We start from the raw sequence: 23156 nt of genomic DNA on the forward strand, positions 1-23156 counted from the left end.
TTTCTATATCATAAAATTTCACTCCTGCCCTCCAAGTAGGCAGAAAGAAAACAACCCAACACAGACAAAACTGAAACAGCGTCCAAGCCCAAGCCCGGAGCAAATTCTGCACAGTAATCATATCGACAATCAAATTGAATTTAAAAACCAAAAGTAGGATAACTTTCTGCCCATCTGTTTCTCTTTCTTCCCCGACCACCAATTCTCTCCCCTCTCTCTCTCTCTCTCTCCATTATTGAGGAATGGATCATAGTGTAAAACCTTCAAGATTTGAAGATGGACTGTTGCTGCAGGCATGTATTACAGGGGATGGAAGTGAGTCAGGCAAAAACATCAGCCATTTCTCTGCAGCAACCATCAAAAGCTTTAGGGATTCAAGATCTTTCCGCCATTACACCATCTCCAGTGCAGCATCTTCACCTGGTTACATCCCCAAAGGTAAGAATCTATAAGCACAACCCATAGCCCAATTCACCAAAAACCTCTCCCTATGGTTCTCTCGCTTTTTTTTCCTCTGATCATTAATTTCCTTATTTCTTTTTCAGGTCAAATCGACCCATCAACTTATTCATTCACTGAGGCTTTAAAAGGTAACTTTTTACTTTTTATAAACTCAATATGCATGTATATATATGTTTACATCCATGGATATATGTACATGGCCATATATATATATACAACAACAACTACGCCTTCATCCCAAAACAATTGGGGTCGGCGATATGAACCCATATATATATATATATATATATATATATATATATATATATATATGTGTGTGTGTGTGTGTGTGCATGGGCGAACGTGAATATTTTTGCCTTTTCGGAGACTGGAGAGAAGCGATTGGTATTGTTTGGACATCCTGTTACGGGCCAGGAGGTGCCATGATGACTGTTGCCCTATTTGGGCGTCCGTGGTGCAAGATACTCTCCCCCTGCTTACCAGAAATAGGTTCCCGTTGGCTTCGGCGTTGCGGCAAGGGATGTGCACTTCAGGTATGGAACTTACAACATCCTTCAACTTGAATGCCTTGATCCGACCCACCTAACCAGGTTTGTGGAACCCTTTTAGGCCTGTATGTGACATATTTGCTATAAAAAAACTGTACACTCATGTATGACATATAGATGTCACATACATGAAACTTGAATATTGCATGCATATCTATGGGTTTTCACTGTTTTTTCGTTTGTGGCATGTGGGTGGTGGTAAAAAGTATAGCCCTACAACAGGCAAGGTGTGGATCAGGAAGGGAAAGCATGAGATCTATGAGATTTTTTGAAGGGAAGATTTTGAACTCAAAGTGGGATGAGGCAGAGAAGTATATATGCAATCCATTGTCTGGTGAAGTGCCAATCCAATGCCTCTCTTCTTGTGCGGCTAGCAAGACCTGGGCTGAACTTACCCCTGCAGTGCCTGTCCTAACTAGAACTTACAAATCTGTCCCTCTCTCATTCCCTTCACATGGACATGTGGAGTCCCACACTATCACCATTCCTCCAATTGAAGAAGTTAACACTTCAGGTTCAACTTCTCACTTGATTATCTCCTGCATTTGTTCTTGTCATGTGTATATGCATTTATGGATTGCCTATGAACATGCATGCTTTCATGCATCCATGCATGTATGCTTATGTTGGTGTTTATGTCTAAACATGTAATGCATAAACATGTATGGATATATGACTATATAGGCAATGAAGAGGTAGGAGAATTGAAGGGAAGAAATGGGTCATGGATGAGAGATGTGGGGACCCAAATTACTCCACTTGATTGTAGTTCTAGTAGCCCAAGTATCACATCAGCTCCAGTGCAGGAGGATAGATCAGAGAGCTTTAGATTAACTGGGAGAAGGTGTTTTATTTTCCTTCGCAGACCAAAATCCAAAGAAGTGTTAGAGGTAAGGTTTCGATTGTTTTCTTTAATTTCTGTTATTTTTTTTCTTAAAAGCTGCTGCATGCCATTGCCTATATTTATTATTTATTCCCATGAGTAGTTGAAGATTGGTACCATAACATCTTGAGGATTTTCTGAAGCAAAATAAGTACCATATGGAACATACTTAATTTGAAGAATTTCAACTCTTCATGCAACTTAATTTTCCATTCATTTTCATACCATCAATTTCCTTTAACATCACATCAATATTAATATATATGAGAAATTCTTGATGCTATATATGAAGTTTTGCTAGGAGTAGCTGGTGCTACTTTTTTTATAAGTCAATTATTTCAGTTGACTATTAGTTCTGAAGAAAAATTAGTTAACCAAAAATAGAAAATTCTCACACATGCTTTCAATATAATCAAGTCATTTATACAGTCCAACGGACAACTATTTCCAACGTGTGTGATATTTTTTGCAGCATTGCATGTGATCATTTGGGCCTAATAACTAGGGCACTTAATATTCAAACTCATTTTCATAAATTGCAAAATACTACTCATTCATGTCTCCTGTATATCCTGAAAATCATATGACAATTGCTGGTCACTAGGAGTTGCCTTTTTTATCAATTAACTCGTCACATGTTTATCATAACTGCAGTTTGACGTTTTTCTTTTAATATTTTTGGAGTTCCCCGATTTGGTCATTCTGTTTTTTCAGAAACAAAAATAACCTTAGGTGAAACCATGAAAGTGACATGATCCATCGGTGGTAGGAGAACATGGATGCCAATACGGACTGAGCATTTCTACACCACAAAGAATTGATGAATCTGCCTTTAAAAAAAAATAATAATAATAATTGATGAAATCTGCAAGGTGGAAGAGAGAGTAACAAGCAAGTGCTCCAGTCAAATCACTGTACAAGTTTCCAAGAAGTCTCTCTCTCTCTCCACTCGTGTCAAAGTACAAATTTCTGTTTCTAGGAGCAGCAACCAAGTGCTCCAATCAAACCATTATCCAAGTTCCCAAACCTCTCTCTCTCTCTCTCTCTAAGTATGTAATTGGAAGCGTTTCTTTTGCTTAATTCCAAACTGTTATGAAATTGTCATTGCTTGTTTACTAAGAAGCAGATTAAATTATTTTAGTGATTTTTTTTTTGATAAAATTTTGGTGCAATATTGGCTATCCATTTGCGGGTCTCCTTAAAAATGTCAGAAAAAATAACAATCAAATGCACGCTTTCTGCTGAACAAACTTTAGTGATGATGTATGCAATATTGGCTATTCATTTGTAAGGCAATGTTGGCATCACAAGCTTTGCTGAACATGAGAATGTCTTGGTGCTCTCTCTCTCTCACTGAGATATTTCTTTTCTTTGTGTTACAATGAAGGAATCGAAGGAAAACGTAGAGAAATGCAAGGAGAGTGAGGAGCCTCCTAGGGAGAGAAAGAATTTGAGGTCATGGCTAGGATGGAAGGTGTGGTGGGCCAGCAAACAAAAGGCTTGGATCATAAAGGGGGAAAAAGCAAGAGACAAGCGTCCACACTATGAAAAATCTGGCAAAGATTCTACAATCATGACGCTACAAGCAACCCTGGAGGAGCAATGAAGGGAATATTTTGGATAGCCTGTCTCAAGACATGATACCCTCTGCCTCAAGACATGATAGCCTGTCCGTGTCTTTTACCTTTGGCTACTGCAAAAAGATATGCTGCCGTTCACGTGCACCTCTTGATGCTTCAAATTGGGAATTTTCAAAAGGACAGTCATGCTCATTTTTTCCATTTTACCTATTTCTTAAATGAAGCAGGGATTCGATCGATCTATGTGGGTTCTCAGGATCCATTTCTGTGGATGGTCCATGTCATACAGTACTATGTAGTAATTTGGTCCAATTCCCCTTGCTTTCAATTGAAACAAGTTACAGGCCAGCCTATGTCCCCAAACAAGACTATGTTGTGGATCAGAACGAAACAATCTGACAATCTACCTAGTTTGGAAGTCATGAGAAAACCAATCTCATTAGAAAAGAAAAATTTACGTATGGGAAGTTCTCATATGAATTTTTTTAGAAAAAATTAAAAATACGTGCCTAAATTTTGACATAGAATAACAAGCACATGCCTTGGTTTTCATATATTAATAAGAATACATGCCTGAGTTAACAAAATAATCCTCAAACACCCGCTCCTCTTAACTCACGTGAGTTTACCATAATAAAGAATGGGTGGGATTAATGAGATTACTGAATTACACTTGTATTTATTCATTTACTATTAGAAGTGCCCTTCGTTAAAAAAGAAGGGTTTATATTATAACCTGTAAATTTTTTATATCATAAATAAATAAAGAGAAATTGCTCTATTATCGAGTTAAAAATGTGTTTTTATCTTTTAAATGTCAATTATGGGTATTTATTCTTTTCTGAACAATAAGGGTAAAATAGTTATTTCAAGAACTATTTTAGATAAAATAATGTTAAAATATTTAAATTATTCTGAAAATTATTTATTTTATTAAGTCATAACTCATCAAGGTGTTTTCAAAGTGTTTTGAACTTAACAAAATGCATTTTGGTGGTTTTCAAAAGAAATTAAGATGCATTTTGGTAGTTTTCAAAAGAAATTCTAATGAAGGGTATTTTGGCCATAAAATAATTTATGGGAAATATTTTAATCAATAAATTATGATTTTACCAAAACAAAAAATAGTATAGCTATTTTGGTGTTAAAAAGATAAGAAAAATGAATTTAAAAAAAGAATTATGGATTTTAGAATAGACCTGAACTCTATACGAGTTAGATCCAAATGAATTGATCCAAACATAGAGTTTTAAGGGTTTTAAATAGTAAATAAAATTTTATTTAATTATAAAATTTAGCTTTAAATAATATTTTGGATAAATAGACGTAAATTTTTTTTGATAAGATATATTTTAGTATAGTTTTTGGGGTTTTGGGTCATTGGATCCAAATCGGATCCAAATAAGACCCATTCAGTTTCACTGTTGCTCATATCATGGAGGCATAATTTATTTTTCGATACGAGACTTTGTCATAGGCCATTTAAATAAGAAACTTTATTATAGGTCTTGGTATTGTCGACTCTATTGAGAGAGCACTAAAGATCTTTTGTGATAATAAAGTAGCCGTGTCCTTTTCAAATAACAATAAGAGCTCAACATCGTGTCGACACATGGAGTTAAAATATTTTATTGTTAAAGAAAGGACTGAGAATCATCTGTTATGTATTGATACAATTAAAGTGAAGAAAATGACAACGGATCCCCTTATTAAATGGCTAGCACTGGGATTATATTCTCAACTTGTAAAGAGGATGTGTCTTTTTTATTCTTTCTGATGTATGACAATACATTATGTGATCACATTTGTCTACATGAATTTGATTATCTATGACTTTGTGTATTATTGATTTTGCATAAAGGATCTGGTACAGGGTCCTGCTCATCATCGACCTTAGGTCTGGGCTCATCGTGGGCATCGATCGGTTGAAGAGAACGCCAAACAGACCGAATACTCTGCATGCGCACTCTATGACGACTACATGTATATTTTTTGTGTTTGTATTGGATTTTGCAGGAAATGCCAACAATCTATGTTCCTATGCTTGTATTGGATTTTGCAGGAAACACCAACAATCTATGCTTTTAAGTACTCCTCACCATCATGTTGTTAAAATCTGTTTTTTTAGACAAAGTTGTTAAAATATGTTAAAATCTATTTTTTTCTTTCATTGCTGCCATCGTCAACATCCTCTTAATTATGCATGATGTATTGCAGATTAGCTTTCAATATTATATTCCCATGCTTCTCATCTAAGACACATATGTGCATTATAATCATGTCACCAAATGAAATCCCATCATTAGCATCATCATCATCATTTTGTTGGTCTTTCAGCAGTTGGTGTCCAAGAGCTGTATGTGTACGAGATAAACAGAGAGACAGGGGAAGCCTTGCCTACCTCCGCCTTAGTTAGAAAAATGTTAACTCACTCGGTGATTTGGTGCCTTTCTCCAACAAGTCTCTCTCTCTCTCTCTCTCTCTCTCTCTCTCTCTCTCTCTCTCTCTCTCTCTCTATATATATATATATATATATATATATATATATATATATATATATATATATATATATATATATATATATATATGCACCCTAATAGGGTGGTGCACACTTGATTTACATAGATCTAGTCTTCAAAAGCAAATTGGATTGTGTTTAACATATTCTGTTTATTAACTTTATGTATTAAAGTTGACTCAAATATGATGTTTTATACCATTTTTATACTACAACTATTTTATTGAATTCTGAGCTATTGAAATTTACTTATGGCATATTAAACATGATAAAACCTTCTAATGTAATAAATAAATCTTGCTAAACACATCTGTAAGGTTAGGTTTACCATTTGATGTCTATATCTACACAAACAAAAGTGTGTACCACTACATGGTATTATGGCACAGAGCCATCATATATTTTTTTCCTCTCTCTCTCTCTCTCTCTATATATATATATATATATATATATATATATATATATATATATAAAGAGAAAATATCTTACATTTTTTATTTTTTATTAATTTAACAATCTAAAGCAAGGTTGTTAAATGTGATGAGGCGAAGCGAGGCGTTGAGCATGTTATGAAGCGAGGCGTAAGCCTCGAGGCGTTGAAGCGTAAGCTTCATGATCAGAATAATAAAATATATAATATTAATAAAATAATAGAAATTTTAAATAAGAACTACTAATTTGCTTTTAGTTATTTTAGTACAAAATCATAAGAAAATAAAATAAAGATTCATCACCGATCTTTGTGTCCGCCATTAACTGAACACACCAAATCCATATCCAAATCTGACTTTTGTGTACAAGATCCCAACCCAAATCCATGTCCAAAATTTGATAAAGGTAGAGTTTAATATGGATCCAGCTAGAGGATTTTGCATTGATAGCCAAACTAAGTGCACACCATAGTCACAAATACCGACCATTTTTTTAAATATCGTGATTTTATTATGAGATTTTAAAAAACTGACACAATCTCGAGAAAAATGTGATATTTCAAAATATCGCCAATTTTGAAAATATCATATCTTTTATCACAATATTTTCTTGTTATAATGTGATCTTGGCATTTTTATATATTTTTGCCTATATTTTTCTACATAGTTTATCTGATATATATTAAAATTTTAAATATACCAATATTTTTTAAGATTTTTCTGAGGAAAATAAATTTTACAGATTATCATGACATTTTCCTTTGTCAAGAAAATCGCTAATTAGATTTATGACTATGGAATATACACGCATCCAGACAGGTGCATGCTAGCATATCGGTAATCAAGTACACTTTGTTCTTTTTATTATATCTCAGGTGATGTCACATGGATACGTATACAAACATGGATGTGATATATGTATTCGAGACATGAGTACATTATATGATTTTTATGCAAGGTCAAACACACTGATGATATATAATTATATATTTCTTAAATTTAATATATAACTTTTGATCTTTTTTATTATGAAAATCTACTAAAATATTATACATAGTGTCTCTGTAGGTCTTGTCGTGTCTTCGTCCTTGTGACATAGAATTCTCAAAGTATTAGGAGGTCACAAAAGTCATCTTATGAACAAATGAAATATAAAAAGGCTAAAAGAAATATCAATGCTTCAGGTACTGAGTGTGCGCCTCGCCTGTGACGCGTACGCTTCAAGTACTGAGGCGTACGCCTCTCACAACATTGATCTAAAGAACAACAACCATAATTGCTTCAAATTTTTTCATTAATAAACATGAAAAATGATCAATTCTTTACAAATTAACTATGGTGAACACATTTAGGATGTCAAATTGAGCCAAACTTGCATCATGAGATGAGTTCTCAACTAGGTCTTATATACAAACGATTATAGGGAATGTACTCGTTATATAATATAGTAAATTAAAAGGTCCTGGTTGCCATTTGTCCCTCTTCTTTTGAATTAACTGAAGTTTGATAAATTACTGCTTACAACTTCACCATGGCAACCCAGCGAAGCGACTCGGAATCACAGCGGGTATCACCATTCTGATACAACACATACCGAAAAAGAACGATGACCGATACGAGGCTATCTTTAGCTTCTACTTGGGAGACTATGGCCACAACTCTGTTCAAGTAAGTTGCATCACATACATACATTTGATACAACTCATGACTTTTGCTGGAATTCAACTCGGATCAGACTTCTGAGTCAGTTGATATTTCGAGTTTTTTCTGTATGCATCCGAGTCAGATTGAGCGCACGGGCTCGGCTTATTCATCACATCTAACTGTGCTGACACCAACACTATCACCAAACACATAGTGGACTCATCACGTCATGCCACCTTTCGGGTCCATTGTTATAACAAAATAATTGGTGCTTGATTCTGGTGGTGGAGTGGGTCAGTGCAACTTGCATGAGTCTACTTCATGGGCTCATGTGCTGGTATCAAGTGAAAATTAACCAAGTTTATGAAGGTCATTGATCATAAAACTGGTAGAAATTTAGAAATTTGGAGTTCATGAAGTTGGGTCAAGTTTAAGGTCATTGTAGGAGATTTTAAGTTCATGAATTTAACCAAACTTCACTTGAAATATATACTACATTATTCTATATAACTTTCAAGCTTGGAACTTGAACCTGTATCAACATTATAACATGTGAATTCACATGTCTAGGCAAAACTTCAAGTACATTTCTTGGGTCATCAAACAATGAACTATATAAGGTTAATCTAACTTTAAACTCTTAATATTAATGTTAGTAACTTTCAATTTTAAAAACACTCAAAAAGCATTATCAATTTTAATATATATATATACCTTTTATAGAGTGGAAAAAATCTTTCATTTTGAAGAGATAAGAAGACAAACACAAATTTTAAAAAATGATTAGTTCAGTGTTTGTAGTTTGAAAATGAAAATGACTTCTTGACTTTAAAAAGTAATTTGGTTTTGTTTTGAATAAATTGAACACTACTTATATTAAAGTTAACTATATTTGTATGTGTTCCTTTAGAAAAACATATTTTTTAATAAATTTTTAGTATATGTTAATTATATAATGGGTATGACATGTATGCATATGATTTGATGCAGGGAGCCTATCTGACATACCAAGATACATACCTAGCAGTGACTGGAGGCTCAGGGATATTTAAAAGAGATCGAGGGTAAGTAAAACTGCAACAGTTAGTTTTTCCATTTAAGCTTTTTTACACATTCTATCTTGAAGGGATTCCACCACTGCCGGCCGAGCTCTTGGGGAAGCCAGTGCCTCCTTCACCCTCAATGGAACCTCACCCTGCAGCCAAGGCCGAAGAGCCCCATGCCACCATCCCCAACTACACCAAATCATTAGTTGCATCATCTGCCATGTTTTGCAGATAATGTCTTGATCGTGATGTGCATGAAATGGTTTTGTTTATTTAGAAGAACATTTTATCAGGTTGATGCTTGACTTTGCATTATGTAAGGAGATATTACCAAGTCGGTTATTAAACTCTCTATACGTGTGTGATATTATTAGGAATAAAGTTTCTCGATGCTAAATTAATGTATCATGCATTCTTAAAAAAAGGTATTATGTAAGGAGATATTGGTAATTCCTCCGATCAAATTTCGAGTCCTTTTTTGCTTGTGACAAACTTTTCTGCATTTGTCCTCTCTCCCAAAAAAAGACACTTTTCGGCATTTGTATTCCCACTCAAGAAAAATTTCGCCTCGACGATGACAAAGGCTGCCTGCTTCCACGAGCAAGTTGGTATGTTAGATTAGGGGTGTAACCGAGTTCGATTGGGTTAGGTTCAGGTTGGGTTTTATCAGACCCAATTTTGAATTGGGTCTATAAGTAATACCCAAACCCGACCCAATCTATTTTGGGCGGCGTAAGCTAAAAACTGTAAACCCATATGGCTTAACAGGTTCATATATACACCAGGTCGGGTCTATTATAGACGCAATTTGATTCAGTTAAGTTTGGGTCTGGGATTGGCTAAAAAAAAGTGGACCGATGAGGGCATGGGCTAATGATTTATACCTAAGGGTATGGATGACTAAGTCATGTATAAGGGCATGACGTGATTATCATGGAAATTACGACACTAAAGGTGGCATAATGCTGTAATAATGAATAAAATGTTTATTGGGTTGCAGAGTTTACATCGATCGGATAAAACATTTGTGAGTTGTAGAGTTCACACTCACTTGATAAAATATTGTGAGTTGTAGAATTCACACTCACCTGATAAAATGCGTTTGGAGACTGTGTAAGCTTATGGTGGTTGACTTGTTCCTTTGTTATGCAATATGTATGAATATTTTGGTCACCAGACCTAACTTGTTTTGGTTTGTTATGCAAAAAAAGCTATGCAAATAATATAAAATTGCTATGGGCTTGTAGATCTTGATTGTTTGATTTGCTTGTGCATATAATTCACGTTGTCATAAGATTGATTAGATGATTCAAGTCACAAACTTGAAAATGCATGTGAGGTGTATGTGTGCTCATGACACACTAGAAATGCCATGATGATGAACTTATTCCTTCCATTATGAAATTGCATGATTGCATATTTTAGTCATGTGAATGGACATTTTCTTTCTGCATTTACTAAATATGGATTGCACCTATAGCATATGAACGAAATATGAATGTCATATGTTGACTTGTCATATGCATGATTTGTTTATTATTTTATGAAATAATGAATGTGACGGCTTTCAATTTTTGATAGACTTGTATGACTTGATTGCTTGGAAAGCATGCATGTATAAAATATGTTGGAATGGTCAAATAAAATTTTGACTTGTTTGTCATGTGTAATTTTATAAATGCATATATTATGTTTGAGACTCTTATATCTTGATGTGTTTGAAAAGTATGTGTGTGTTTCATATTGGACACGGTCAATGGGATTTGACCTATTTTATTTTATGCAATTATATATGAAGTTGCTTGATTGCTTATTCGTTTATGACAATGAATGTCATAGATGTGAACGAATAAATGAATGAATGTCATGGATGCAAATGAATGAATGAATGCAATATGATTTAATATTGATATGGATTTTCTTGAGCCTCATTTTATAAATGATGAGAATCATATTTTGATTATATCATTACAAACTTGATTTTTATTCTTCAAGTTTGTTTTTAGGTTTCTTACCAGTACATTGTTAATGCCCTATAACATTGCAAATACTATTATGGAGGACTAAAGTGAGGACGGGTTGCTGCGCACTCGAAGGAACCACTCTTACCTATTACAATCCTTGGGGAATCCAGACTTGTTACTTTTTAATAAAGAGTTGTAAACTTTTAACCTTATTGTTTTGGATCACTGTTCATTCAATAACGTATAAATATTTTAGAATGAGAGAAACTCGTGGATGTTGTCATTTTTTTATACAATAATTAAAATATGATTGCAAATCTTAACTTTTACGTAACTCCTCAACTGTCTTAACCCTTAAATAAATTTCATCATTCACACTTTTATATGTGATTTCTCTTAGAGTAATAACCTCAATCGGTTTGTGTTTAAGGTTGGTTCTGTATTGTATTTGATACTGAAAATTAAGCTAATATATGCTTGTGCTTGCGCCCAGGCAGGTTAGTGTTTGAAATGGTTGGAATGTGGACACAGATAAACTCGTTGATCTATTACTCTTGAGAGTCGTGTAAAACATTATACAACAACAACAACAACAAACAACTACGCCTTCATCCCAAAACAATTGGGGTCAGCGATATGAACCAAAAAAGAAATTCATTTTGGGTCTTCCACATGAATCCTTTTCCTCCAATCATTTCTATCCAACGCCATGTCCTCGGTGAGGTTCAAAGCATTCATATCCTTTCCTATCATCTCCATCCAAGTCTTCCTAGGCCTACCCCGACCTCTTTTAACTAATATATTTTCCCATTTCTCCAACCTTCTAACTGGAGCATCATTAGGCCTTCGTCGAATATGTCCAAACCACCGTAAACGATTCTCTCGCATCTTATTTTCAATGGGTGCAACACCTACCTTCTTACGTATCTCTTCGTTCCGAATCTTATCTTTTATTGTATTTCCACACATCCATCTAAGCATCCGCATCTCAGCTACACTCATTTTTTGAATATGATGTCTCTTGGCAGCCCAACATTCCGTACCATATAGTAAAGCGGGTCTAATAGTCGTCCTATAAAACTTTCCCTTCAACCGCAATGGCATTCTACGATCGCACAGCACTTCAGTAGCACTTTTCCATTTCATCCACCCAACCTTTATCCTATGATTTACATCTCCATCAATTTCTCCATACTTTTGAATGATGGATCCCAAATATTTGAAATAATCATTCACCGGTATATCTTGCTCACCAAGCTTCACTACACTCCCATCACTACTTCGTTGCTTACTAAACCGACATTCCATATATTCAGTCTTACTCTTACTCAACTTAAAACCTCTAGCTTCCAATGTCTGTCTCCATAATTCTAACTTAGCATTAACCCCAGCTCTAGACTCATCAATCAAAACAATATCATCAGCAAACACCATACACCACGGTACATTTTCTTGAATTGATCTCGTAAGCTCATCCATCACTATCGCAAATAGGAAAGGGCTTAAAGCAGATCTTTGATGTAACCCAACCGTTATCGGAAAATTGGTTGACACCCCTCCACAAGTGCGGACATTGGTTACTACTCCTTCATACATATCTTTAATTATACTAATGTACTTGAGAGAAACACCTTTCTTCATCATTGTCCACCAGAGAACGTCCCTAGGTACTCTATCGTATGCCTTCTCTAAATCAATAAAAACCATATGCAAATCTTTGTTCCTCTCTCTATATCTTTCAATAAGTTGTCTAAGAAGATGTATAGCTTCCATAGTTGATCTTCCAGGCATAAAACCAAATTGATTCTCCGATATCATGACAACCTTCCTCAACCTAGACTCAATCACCCTCTCCCAAAGTTTCATAGTATGACTCATGAGTTTTATACCACGATAGTTTGTGCAATCTTGTATATCACCCTTATTCTTATATAAAGGCACCAAAGTACTCTTCCTCCACTCATTAGGCATCTTATTTGTTCGCCAAATCAAGTTAAAAAGATTTGTCAACCATTCTAAACCTTTCTCTCCCAAGCATTTCCAAGCCTCGATAGGTATACCATCTGGGCCAACTGCCCTTCTTGATTTCATTTTCTTCAAAGCCTCTGCAATTTCTTTCTTTTGAATCTTGCGCATGAAGTCACGATTTATCTCATGAAAAGGAATGGAGAAGTCTCCAAGATCTTGAGCATGACTATCATTAAATAGCTTATCAAAATAATCTTTCCATCTCTCCTTAATCTCCTCATCTTTGACTAAAACCCTTTGCGTTTTATCTTTGATACATCTAACCATACCCAAATCCTTCGATTTCCTATCTCTCATCTTTGCAAGCCTATAAATATCCTTCTCGCCTTCTTTGGTATCCAACTTGTCATAAACCTCCTTATATACCTTAGCCCTCGCGTTTCGAACAACTTTTTTAGCTTCCTTCTTTGCTATCATATACTTCTCCAAATTCTCATTATCACGACTCTTACTTAGATTTCTATAACACTCTCTTTTAACCTTAATAGCTAATTTGACATCCTCATTCCACCATGATGTATCCTTACCTAGTGGTGCACCGCCTTTAGACTCACCCAATACCTCCTTAGCTACTTTTCTCATACCACCCGCTATCTTATTCCACATTGATTCTGAATCCTTCTCGAGACACCAATCAACTTCCTTAACTACCTGCTCTACAAACATTCCTTGTTTAGCTCCTTTCAGTGCCCACCACTTAATTCTAGGATCTATCCTATGTCTATCCCTTTTGCGGCATTGTCTAATTCTAAGATCTAAAATTAAGACTCTATGTTGTGTAGCTACACTTTCTCCTGGTATAACCTTACAATCGATGCAACAACCCCTATCTCTCTTTCTAAGTAGGAAAAAATCTATCTGACTCGTATTAACCCCACTTTTAAATGTTACTAGGTGAGACTCCCTCTTCCTAAACCAGGTGTTTGCTAAGATCATATCATAGGACAAACAAAAATCTAAAATCCTTTCTCCACTTTCATTTCTTTCTCCTATACCATAGCCTCCATGGATATTCTCAAATCCATCCCTACTAATGCCTACATGTCCATTAAGGTCACCACCGATGAAAAGCTTTTCTCCATAAGATGTCTCTTGTACTACTCCATCTAAATCTTTCCAAAATTGATGCTTAATGGAATCATCTAAACCTACTTGAGGTGCATAAACACTAATAATATTAATAATATCCGTACCTAATACTAATTTAATAAGTAAAATTCTATCACCCTTCCTACGGACCTCAACTACATTATCTATAAACTGACGACTCATAACAATCCCTACTCCATTCCTATTCCTATTTATTCCTGTATACCAAATCTTATATCCCCAAGGTTCTATCACTTTAGCTTTCTCACCTACCCATTTGGTCTCTTGAAGACATAAAATATCAATCTTTCTCCTACACATAACATCTACTAACTCTACCAACTTACCAGTTAAAGACCCTATGTTCCAAGTGGCTAACCTAATTTTATGGTCTTGGACTAACTTCTTTACCCCCACCCGTCCAACAAAGTGAGGGAACCCTTGCCTATTTGACACCACACCCGGGCGCCGGTGTGACGCGTCGCTTCTGGGCGACGACCTAGCAACCCTTGCACATTTATCACTGCCTCCGGGCCTAGAGAGTACAGCACGTCGCTCAGTAGGGAACGCCCCAACGAAATTCTCATATTGGTTCATTTTCATAGGATATGACAAAGTTTTTATGCTGGCTGTCACAGGCCTACCGCAACCCTCCTCCTTTATCCGGGCTTGGGACCGGCAGTGTATAACTACACAGGCGGAGTTTCGTGTAAAACATTATAACAAATAAAAATTTTAAACTTTCTCAAAATTTTGGATTTTTAAAAAAAATGTTAAATAATTGAATTTTTTAGGAAAGTTACAATTCCTTTGTCCCAAGTGTCAACTTGAGAAAGAGCAGTTCCGTACTATTCAATGATGCTGTACCTAAAAGTCTTCATGTATGTTTGCATTAATGATTAGTAGGGGCCTTTCTTCAAACCTAAAAAGGGACTAAGGCAAGGGAATCCTTTCTTCCCTTTACTTTTCATCATAGGAAGTCCTTAGTTACTTTCTTAGACAAACAAGTAGTAGTGGGATGTTCAGAGGGGTCGGCTATGGAGTATTTTTCACACATTATCTTTGTGGATGATGTTTTAATTTTTGGCAAAGCCACCGAAGGTAATAAGCATTGCTCGGCTCTCTTCATTAATTTTTTTTTGAAAATTTCAGATTTGAATGTCAACTTAGAGAAGAGCAGTTTCGTACTATTCAATAATGAAAACAAAAGCATAGAGGCCACAACTAGAAGAGTATTTCAAGCTTCCTATGAAATACTTGGGAATTCCTTTACATAATTAGGGGATTACAAAACCTTGCTTTTGAGCACCTGTGGAAGATATAATCCATTATAATATAAAATCATGGAAGGTGAAGGTATTATCAAAAGCTCAGAGATATATTTTAGTGAAGCATGTCCTTTGTATGGTTGCTCAACACATAATGACCCTCTTCTCCATGCCCAAATCGGTACTTTGGAAGATTAACAAGGTGCTTCATGAGTTTCTTTGGGGAGAGTGGGGAAAAAAGGTGATGCTGCCTTTGAGTTGAGAGGTAGTTACCTTACCTATTTGACATGCTGATTGAGAATCATGGACCTAAGATGCTTTGACATTGCACTGCTGGTTAAGTGGTGGTGAATAATTGCCAACGAGGAGCATGAGTTAGATGGTCTAATGAGGTGTAAGTATGGGCTGCAGGATTGGCCTTGAAATTGGGTTGAGGAAGTCAAGGTCAGGTTTTTGGAAGGGGCTAATGAAAGTTTTTAATCACTTTTTAACCAGCATAAGAGTGAAAGTTGGAGATGGGAGGAAGACATCTTTTTGGAGGGATGTATGATTCGCAGAGATCCCATTACAACTTAAGTTACCGAACCTATTTTGGATATGCAGAGGCAGGGGGGGGAAGAGTAGCATATTGATGGTCGTCGGTGCACCTTTGGAAGCTAAATGTGGGTGGCCGTCATTCCAGCGATTCTTTCCAACAGATGCTTATTTTCCTAGGTGATTTCGAGGGAGTCAGACCATCGGATGGGGAGGATCACCTATGGTGGAAACATGAGAAGGACGATGACTTTATGATGACATACTGTTATCGTTTGCAGGGACCCCCCTCCTTTACTTTGGCTCCCTAACCGAACTCTTTGGATTAGTGACTTACCCTCAAAAGCAGCACTTCTGGATTAGCATGGAAGGGTGACAACTGAGACTAACCTCCAAAACCAAGGAGTTTGCTTTGGCCAGCAGATGTCGGCTTTGCCGAAGCAGATCAGGTCATGCTGAACATGAGCGTTTTTGCTCATGCCGGCATCGTGGCCATTCGATTTGCATTTTAAAAAGCTCAAAAGTCGACAAAACCACTTGGCATTCATCCAAAATGCAAACAGACGGCCACGATGTGGGCATGAGCAAAAACGCTCATGTTCAGCATGACCTGATCTGCTTCCCGGCTTTGCCACCATGATGTTGATACAACTTCTCACCACTTTGTTAATTGTGAATGGGTCAAGGTGTTGCACATGAATGGAAGTGTTGGTTCGTTATCATGTGGAAGCATGTATGAGCGCACAAAAATGAAGTTAATTTTGAAGAGTAGACAATAATCAAAAGTTGGTCCAAATTCATATTAGCAAGGAGTGCAGATAATGGATGAAACTCAAACTGGGCACCGAGATAGCTCGGGCCATGCAGCTATAGCAGGTTTCTAATGGCTGCCCTTTAGGATGGTTTGACTGTACATCAAAGTATATAAACAATTTTTTTGCCTTTTCTATCTAAAAAAGTCCTATCTAATCCTACAGTTATTGAGTAGAAAAAATAGACCGCCTAATGCTAATTATGGAGCTTAGAAATTGAAACTTACATCAAAATAAAACTCCAAAAATATCCAGAATGGGCCCTATCGATTATTTGGACCCAGTTCCCTCTCCCTATCTGCATCAGTTAGGAACCTGGTGGCTCATAAGGTCACAATTTTCTGGTCAGTATTATCTTGCCATTAGCATCACATTTCATGATTGATTTTTACTAGATTTTCTTGGATTTTCTCAACTCTGCAACAAATATGAGTAACCTAGGCCTGGTAAATGAAGTAAACAGCTCGTGACCCAGCTCCGCTAAGCTTGTAACCAACTTGGGCTTGTATGACTGGTGAGTTGAGCCATGAGCAACTGGCTTAGCTTAAACGAGTCAAGCTTAAGCACAGGGTGATTGGCGAGTTGGGCTCGTGTGTGTAAAACTTGTGATATATATTTTAAGTGTAATGAAAAGGATGCAACAAGTATATCGTTAAAAAGAAGGATGCATGAAAAATATGCATAAAAAATATGAACTATTAAGTCTAATACGTAAAAAAAATATGTATTTTAAGCATAATATATAGAAAATGTATATTTCATATATAAAAACGATGAAATTTTTTATGTGAGCCAGTTCATGTTCAACCCGTCTCATTCAGTGACGAGCTACGGTTGAGTTCGGCTCGGCTAAACACGAGCACAAGCCGAGACACGAGCTTGGTATACCAATATATGAGCTGAGCCCGAATATGCCCAGCTGCTCGAATGTCTTGTGTTTACCATCCCTAGAGTAACTTGGTGGAAAAAGCATTAGTTACAGTTTGAAACTAAGTGGTGAAACAATAGGTGGGAAAATGCTGATCTCAAAAGTTTTACATGGAAACCTCATTGTTTGTCGTACTATAAACTAGCAAATGAGATTTTCATCGTAGGGATGAAAATTTATTAAACAGGGAGTCTATATTATAGGAGAAGGCGCCCAATGGGAGATTAGTTTGGGGGAGATCGTTGAGTTTTGGCTTGACCTGTGTAAGCAGTGTGAGGAAGGAGAGAAAAGTAGAGTAATTAAAGACATAAGAGGTTTTGATTGGTGAACCAGCAGCTGCTTTAAGGGGAATACCTCAATATACATATCGATCTGGGTATATATATATCTAACCTCCCCTTGGTAGGGAGTTCCCAATCTAGTTTTTATAAGAGTTCTCCCAAACATTAATTGGGAATCCCATGAATTATGGGCTCACCACTATTTTAGTAGCTCAAATATCCCAACCCTATTGAGAATCCAATGAGTTATGGGCCCACCCACTAAAAGAAAATTGTTAATTAGCGACGGAAATTTGCGACGGATTTATTCCGTCGCAACTTTGCGACAAATTAGCTAGAGAAAACTTTCTTCATGAATCCGTCGCTAATTAGCGACGGATTAGCGATGAAAGTTGTTTCATCGCTAAGCCGTCGCTAATTAGCGACGGATTAACGACAATGATTTTTTCATCGCTAATTCTCAATACAAGAAAAACATTTTAGCGAGAGATTTAGCGAGGGATTTTTTCCGTCGCTAATCTGTCGCTAATTAGCGACGGATTAGCGAGGGAAAAATTCCCTCGCTAATTTTCGATTTAACAGAGCACAAAATTTTTCCTCTCTCCCCGTTCGAAATTTAAATCGATCGCGCTCGATTTAAACCGACTTCTTCGGAGGACGCTGACGTCGGAGAGCATGACGACGACGAGGCAGTTTCACGGAGGACGGCGACGCCGGAGGACGCTGAAGGACGGCGATGCCGGAGGACGGCGACGCCGGAGGACACCGTCTCACGGAGGATGCCATTTCACGGAGGATGGCGACGAGGCAGACGCAAAAGCGGTGGCCGGAACCTCAGCTTTTGGCAGCTCGTTGGAGCCGAAGATGGCGGTGCCAGCAGCTGCAGTGGATGAGAAGAAGTGGTCGGCCTCTGGACTGTCAAGGAACAACAATATTGAAGACGGAATGTTGTCTTTCTCCTCTGCGATCGTCCTTCCGTCCGGGGTGAAGTCGGAGGGAGACTCGAACCACTTTAACCTCGAGGCATCGGTGCGGGAGGCAAAGAACTGCAGAGTGGATCCCGAGAAGCGACCGAAGAAGCAGGGTAGGAAGCCAGTCAACGGGCAGGAGGAGCTGATGAATCATGTGGAGGCGGGAGGACGGCGACGCCGAAGAGCACCGGTTCACGGAGGATGGCGACGCCAGTTCACGGAGGATGGCGACCCCGGAGAGCATCGGTTCACGGAGGACGATGACGCCAGTTCACGGAGGACGGTGACGCTGAAGAGCACCGGTTCTGTGCAATGCCTGTCGGGTGCGGTATAAGTCCGACTTATTGCTGCCGGAATACCGCCCGACAGGGATCAATTTTTTTTTTAAAATTTAGCGACAGATTAGCGACGGATAATGTCCGTCGCTAAGCTGTCGCAAATTAGCGATGGAATTAACGGCAGATAAGTTTTTTCGCTAATTAGCGAGCAAAAATTCGCGATGGGCTCTATTCATCGCTAATCCATCGCTAAACTGTTTAGCGACGGATTAACGATGGATATAGTCCGTCGCTAATCCACGATTTTCTTGTAGTGACCATTCTTTGGGTGACTCATATTTCAAAGGCCATTACTCATGTCATTGGATTCTCTTGTGAGATTAAATAACAAGCTCAGAATTCATACTTTGGATCTAATGCTTAGATCCAAATTTCATATGTGAAACCTTATGACTACACTGGATCCAATACCAAGATCCAACACATAGATCTCTAGAAAAGAAATCTTACGAGAGAGGTGTTTATATCTCACATAGAGAAAGTGACTGTTCAAAATGTCACTACTGAATGATTTTATGTTGCAAACCTTCAATATTTGTCTAACTCTCATATTTAGGTTAAATCCTATGTATTGCAAGCCCTTTCTACTTTGCACGTTAAACATTGAGAGAGGAACCAGCTCACATTGCGCGAAAGTAGGGAGTTCAGCACTAAGGAGGTGTGGGAGATTGTTATGGATCATGGCCTTCAATATCCGCTTCACCGGCAGATCTGGATGGGGAACCAATGCCCAAGAGGGGGCATATACCCTACATCTGACGTTAGAAATAAGTCTTCTCACATTGGCTCAAGTGCTTAGGCACTCAGTTGGCTAGCATATGCCGTCTATGTAGAGAGGATGAATAAAACAATGCTATTCATAAGTTCTCTCCATTGGAACAATATGGCGGTTATGCTCATTAATAAACTTGTGGTAGGAGCATTTGTTTGCAGGCGCGGAGAGACTTAGCCGCGCTGTCTCAGTCTGCGGTACCATGGTCTCTGTCCATGTTGGCATAAAACTCCAAGAGCTTACCCCTCTAACCCCAGGGAGTCGCCAAGCTTCGGCTTATGCAGGAAGGTGACGCCCATGAAATTTGAACCTAGACTGCCTGTCAAACAGTCTCGGCCCATCCTACTGTGCCAAACCCCTTGGGTCTAAGGATAGACCGTTTTCTAGTATCCATGAAAGTTGTGAAACACAATAAAGAAATGTGGATAGAGGATTCTTTCTAGGGTAGCACACGAGTTGGATATGAGTCAGATCATCGTTCACCTGACCATCTTCCAACTTTTATGAATGAATCTTGTTTTGGATCCAGATACGAGTCGGAAAACATGGCAGCGTTTTAGATCCTGATTTGATTTGATCTGATCCCGTGCAATATTTAATGCACAAAACCATATCAAATATTGGTTTTAATGGTTAATAGATAAAGTAGGTCCCTTCAGATGTTTCGACCCGCAATGGTGCCTGTAGCCTGAGATCCATTTTTTTTTTTTTTGGATAATTTTCAAATAACCACAAAAGCTTTCCCTCTATCTAATATAACCACCATTGGTTTTTGGCTTTTCAAAAATCCGCCAAAGTATTGTTACCACGAAGCAAATACACCCAATTGTCAACCGCGGTTGTCCGGTAGGAGCAGCTAGTGTACGCCTCCTTGTGTTGGGACGTTGCATGTTCAAAACCCAAAGGTATAGTTGTTTAACTGGTAGGGGTCCGAATTGATATGAAGCAGGTTTTGGGTTGAGTATTAAAAATGCTAAATGGCTTAGATTCCGTATCAGTTTGAACTAGATCTGATCCATATTGTCAGATGTAGATACTGTATCCAAATCCACATCGGATTGGGGAGAAATACGTTTGAGCTTTGTTGAATTTGAGTTAAAATCTGGTAAAAAGATGCGACTGGATCTAAGTTGAACTTTGATCTAATCTAACCCATTTTATGATCTTTTCCACATAGAAATCAATGGACTTTACATATTCACAATGGATTCAACACTAGATTGACTAATATGATAGCCAGATCCTAAATGTTTGAATATGAAAAACCATCAGGTCCACTGTTCTATCTAGCGTGATAAAACAATAGTTAGTGCTAACTCAAGGGCAAGGTCACGGCAGTTTAGGAATGAGGGCATTTAATAGTGAAAAACCTTTGGTGCCTAATTGAAAACCTCCAAAAGTTTGGCGGACATAAGAATTAGAGCTAAAAGTTTGGTGTCTATTTGAAAATTTCCATTTTTTTTTATTTTAGATGGCTTTGTTTATCTTTAATTTAATAAATCTTTAAGTGGAATCAAGCATATCTGTATAACCCTGCCCAAAAAGAGAGAGAAAAAAAAAATGAAAAGTGAAGTTATTAGGCTCAAGTTTAAACCAGGACAAGTCTTACCGTGGAGATGCATACCTACTCATTCTACCAACTACCTCTCATTTCATGATTATTTACTTTTTTTAGGCAGACCCCTACTAGTAATACAACTATACCATTAGGTTTTGAACCTTCAATGTGTAATGCCTTGGGGTTTTAAAACTTTAAAAATGCGTAAAAATTTTAAAAAAAATTGAAATAAACAGCAAAAACAAATTTTGGCTTTCGGTTTTAAACCTCGAGCACATCACATTTCACAAACCACAATAAGAACAACATTAAATTTATACCAATATTACATACATAACCTTTTTCACAAAGTTTAGAAGATAAAAAAATTAGGATTAAATTTAAAATAAATCCTAATTTAATCTCGAGATCTTGACAACTTGGATTCTTCGATGCCGCTCATGTCCAATATCCATTGCAATATAAATTATTTCAAACCTGAACTTATATTTTTCATCAAACGGGGTCAGACTTATGACATCCTAGTAAGTAAATACCAATTATAAGTAACTTTAAAATATCAAATCCTATTCAGAAATCATGATTTAACTTTACTTATGCAATTCAGATTCAGATTATGAAAATAAGCACAAATGTAATTCAGTATCAGGCAAATAATCACTCATGCATTTAAAACAAATCACACAATTCATGTATTTAACCCAAATAATGACATTGCTCACTGTTTTGCAAGTAAATATTCATTATTAGAGTTTTTATTTCGATCTTTATTAATCCTGCAGGTATGCATAGGCTACTAATCATTATACAACCGAGACCATCTAGGGGTTTATTATGCCGATTAGAAATAAATCTTAATTTAATCTCAGGATCTTGGTAATCTAGATTCTTTGATGCTGCACCTGTCCAATATCCATTGCAATATAAATTACTTCAAACCTGAACCTGTATTCCTCATCAAATGGGGTTAGACTTATGATAGTCTGGTAAGTAAATACCAATTACAGGTAACTTTAAAATATCAAATCCTATTCAGGAATCATGATTTAACTTTACTTATGCAATTCAAATTCAGATTATGAAAAGAAGTACAAATGTATTTAGTATCAGGCAAATAATCACTCATGCATTTAAAACAAATCACACAATTAATGTATTTAACCCAAATAATAACATTGCTCACTGTTTTGCAAGTAAATATTCATTATTAGAGTTTTTGTTTCGATCTTTATTAATCATGCGGGTATACACAAGCAACTAATCGTCGTACAACTGAGACCATTTGGGGGTTTATTATGTTGATTTGTATTTTCATTACCCCAAATGACTAGTGTATGGATTCTCAAGAGAACGGTTTGTAACCGGGAGAATCTTTCTCATGGTTCACTGAATACTATGGATGCATCCTGAACTTCTGCAGAAGTGGGACAATCACTTACCCTAGTCTCCCTAAAACCTACGAGTAACAGAAAGCCCATGGAAATCTATCATTCCCAAAAAC

The 23156-nt window shown here is 36.9% G+C and overlaps 1 protein-coding gene and 1 pseudogene across 1 annotated transcript; both read left to right on the forward strand.

Annotated features, from left to right (window-relative positions):
* Positions 1 to 207: 207 nt before the first annotated feature.
* LOC149832130 (uncharacterized) lies at positions 208 to 3821 on the forward strand. The gene is made up of 5 exons (XM_090014337.1): positions 208 to 438; positions 546 to 590; positions 1222 to 1524; positions 1695 to 1900; positions 3281 to 3821. The coding sequence occupies exons 1-5, from the start codon at positions 243 to 245 to the stop codon at positions 3497 to 3499; spliced, it is 969 nt and encodes a 322-aa protein (XP_089870463.1). The 5' UTR covers positions 208 to 242; the 3' UTR covers positions 3500 to 3821.
* A 475-nt stretch (positions 3822 to 4296) lies between these two features.
* On the forward strand, positions 4297 to 9347 carry LOC149832131 (allene oxide cyclase, chloroplastic-like; annotated as a pseudogene).
* The last annotated feature ends 13809 nt before the right edge of the window (positions 9348 to 23156 follow it).

This window comes from Nuphar pumila, chromosome 7 (assembly GCF_984573655.1).
Source record: "Nuphar pumila chromosome 7, dmNupPumi1.hap1.1, whole genome shotgun sequence".
Lineage (NCBI taxonomy): Eukaryota > Viridiplantae > Streptophyta > Magnoliopsida > Nymphaeales > Nymphaeaceae > Nuphar > Nuphar pumila.

Bases quoted from the DNA above. Each gene is read 5' to 3' on its own strand.
- LOC149832130 (XM_090014337.1), top strand. From the start codon at position 243: ATGGATCATAGTGTAAAACCTTCAAGATTTGAAGATGGACTGTTGCTG. The intron at 1,525-1,694 runs GTTCAACTTCTC...ATGACTATATAG, and splicing joins TGAAGAAGTTAACACTTCAG to GCAATGAAGAGGTAGGAGAA. The intron at 1,901-3,280 runs GTAAGGTTTCGA...GTTACAATGAAG, and splicing joins AATCCAAAGAAGTGTTAGAG to GAATCGAAGGAAAACGTAGA.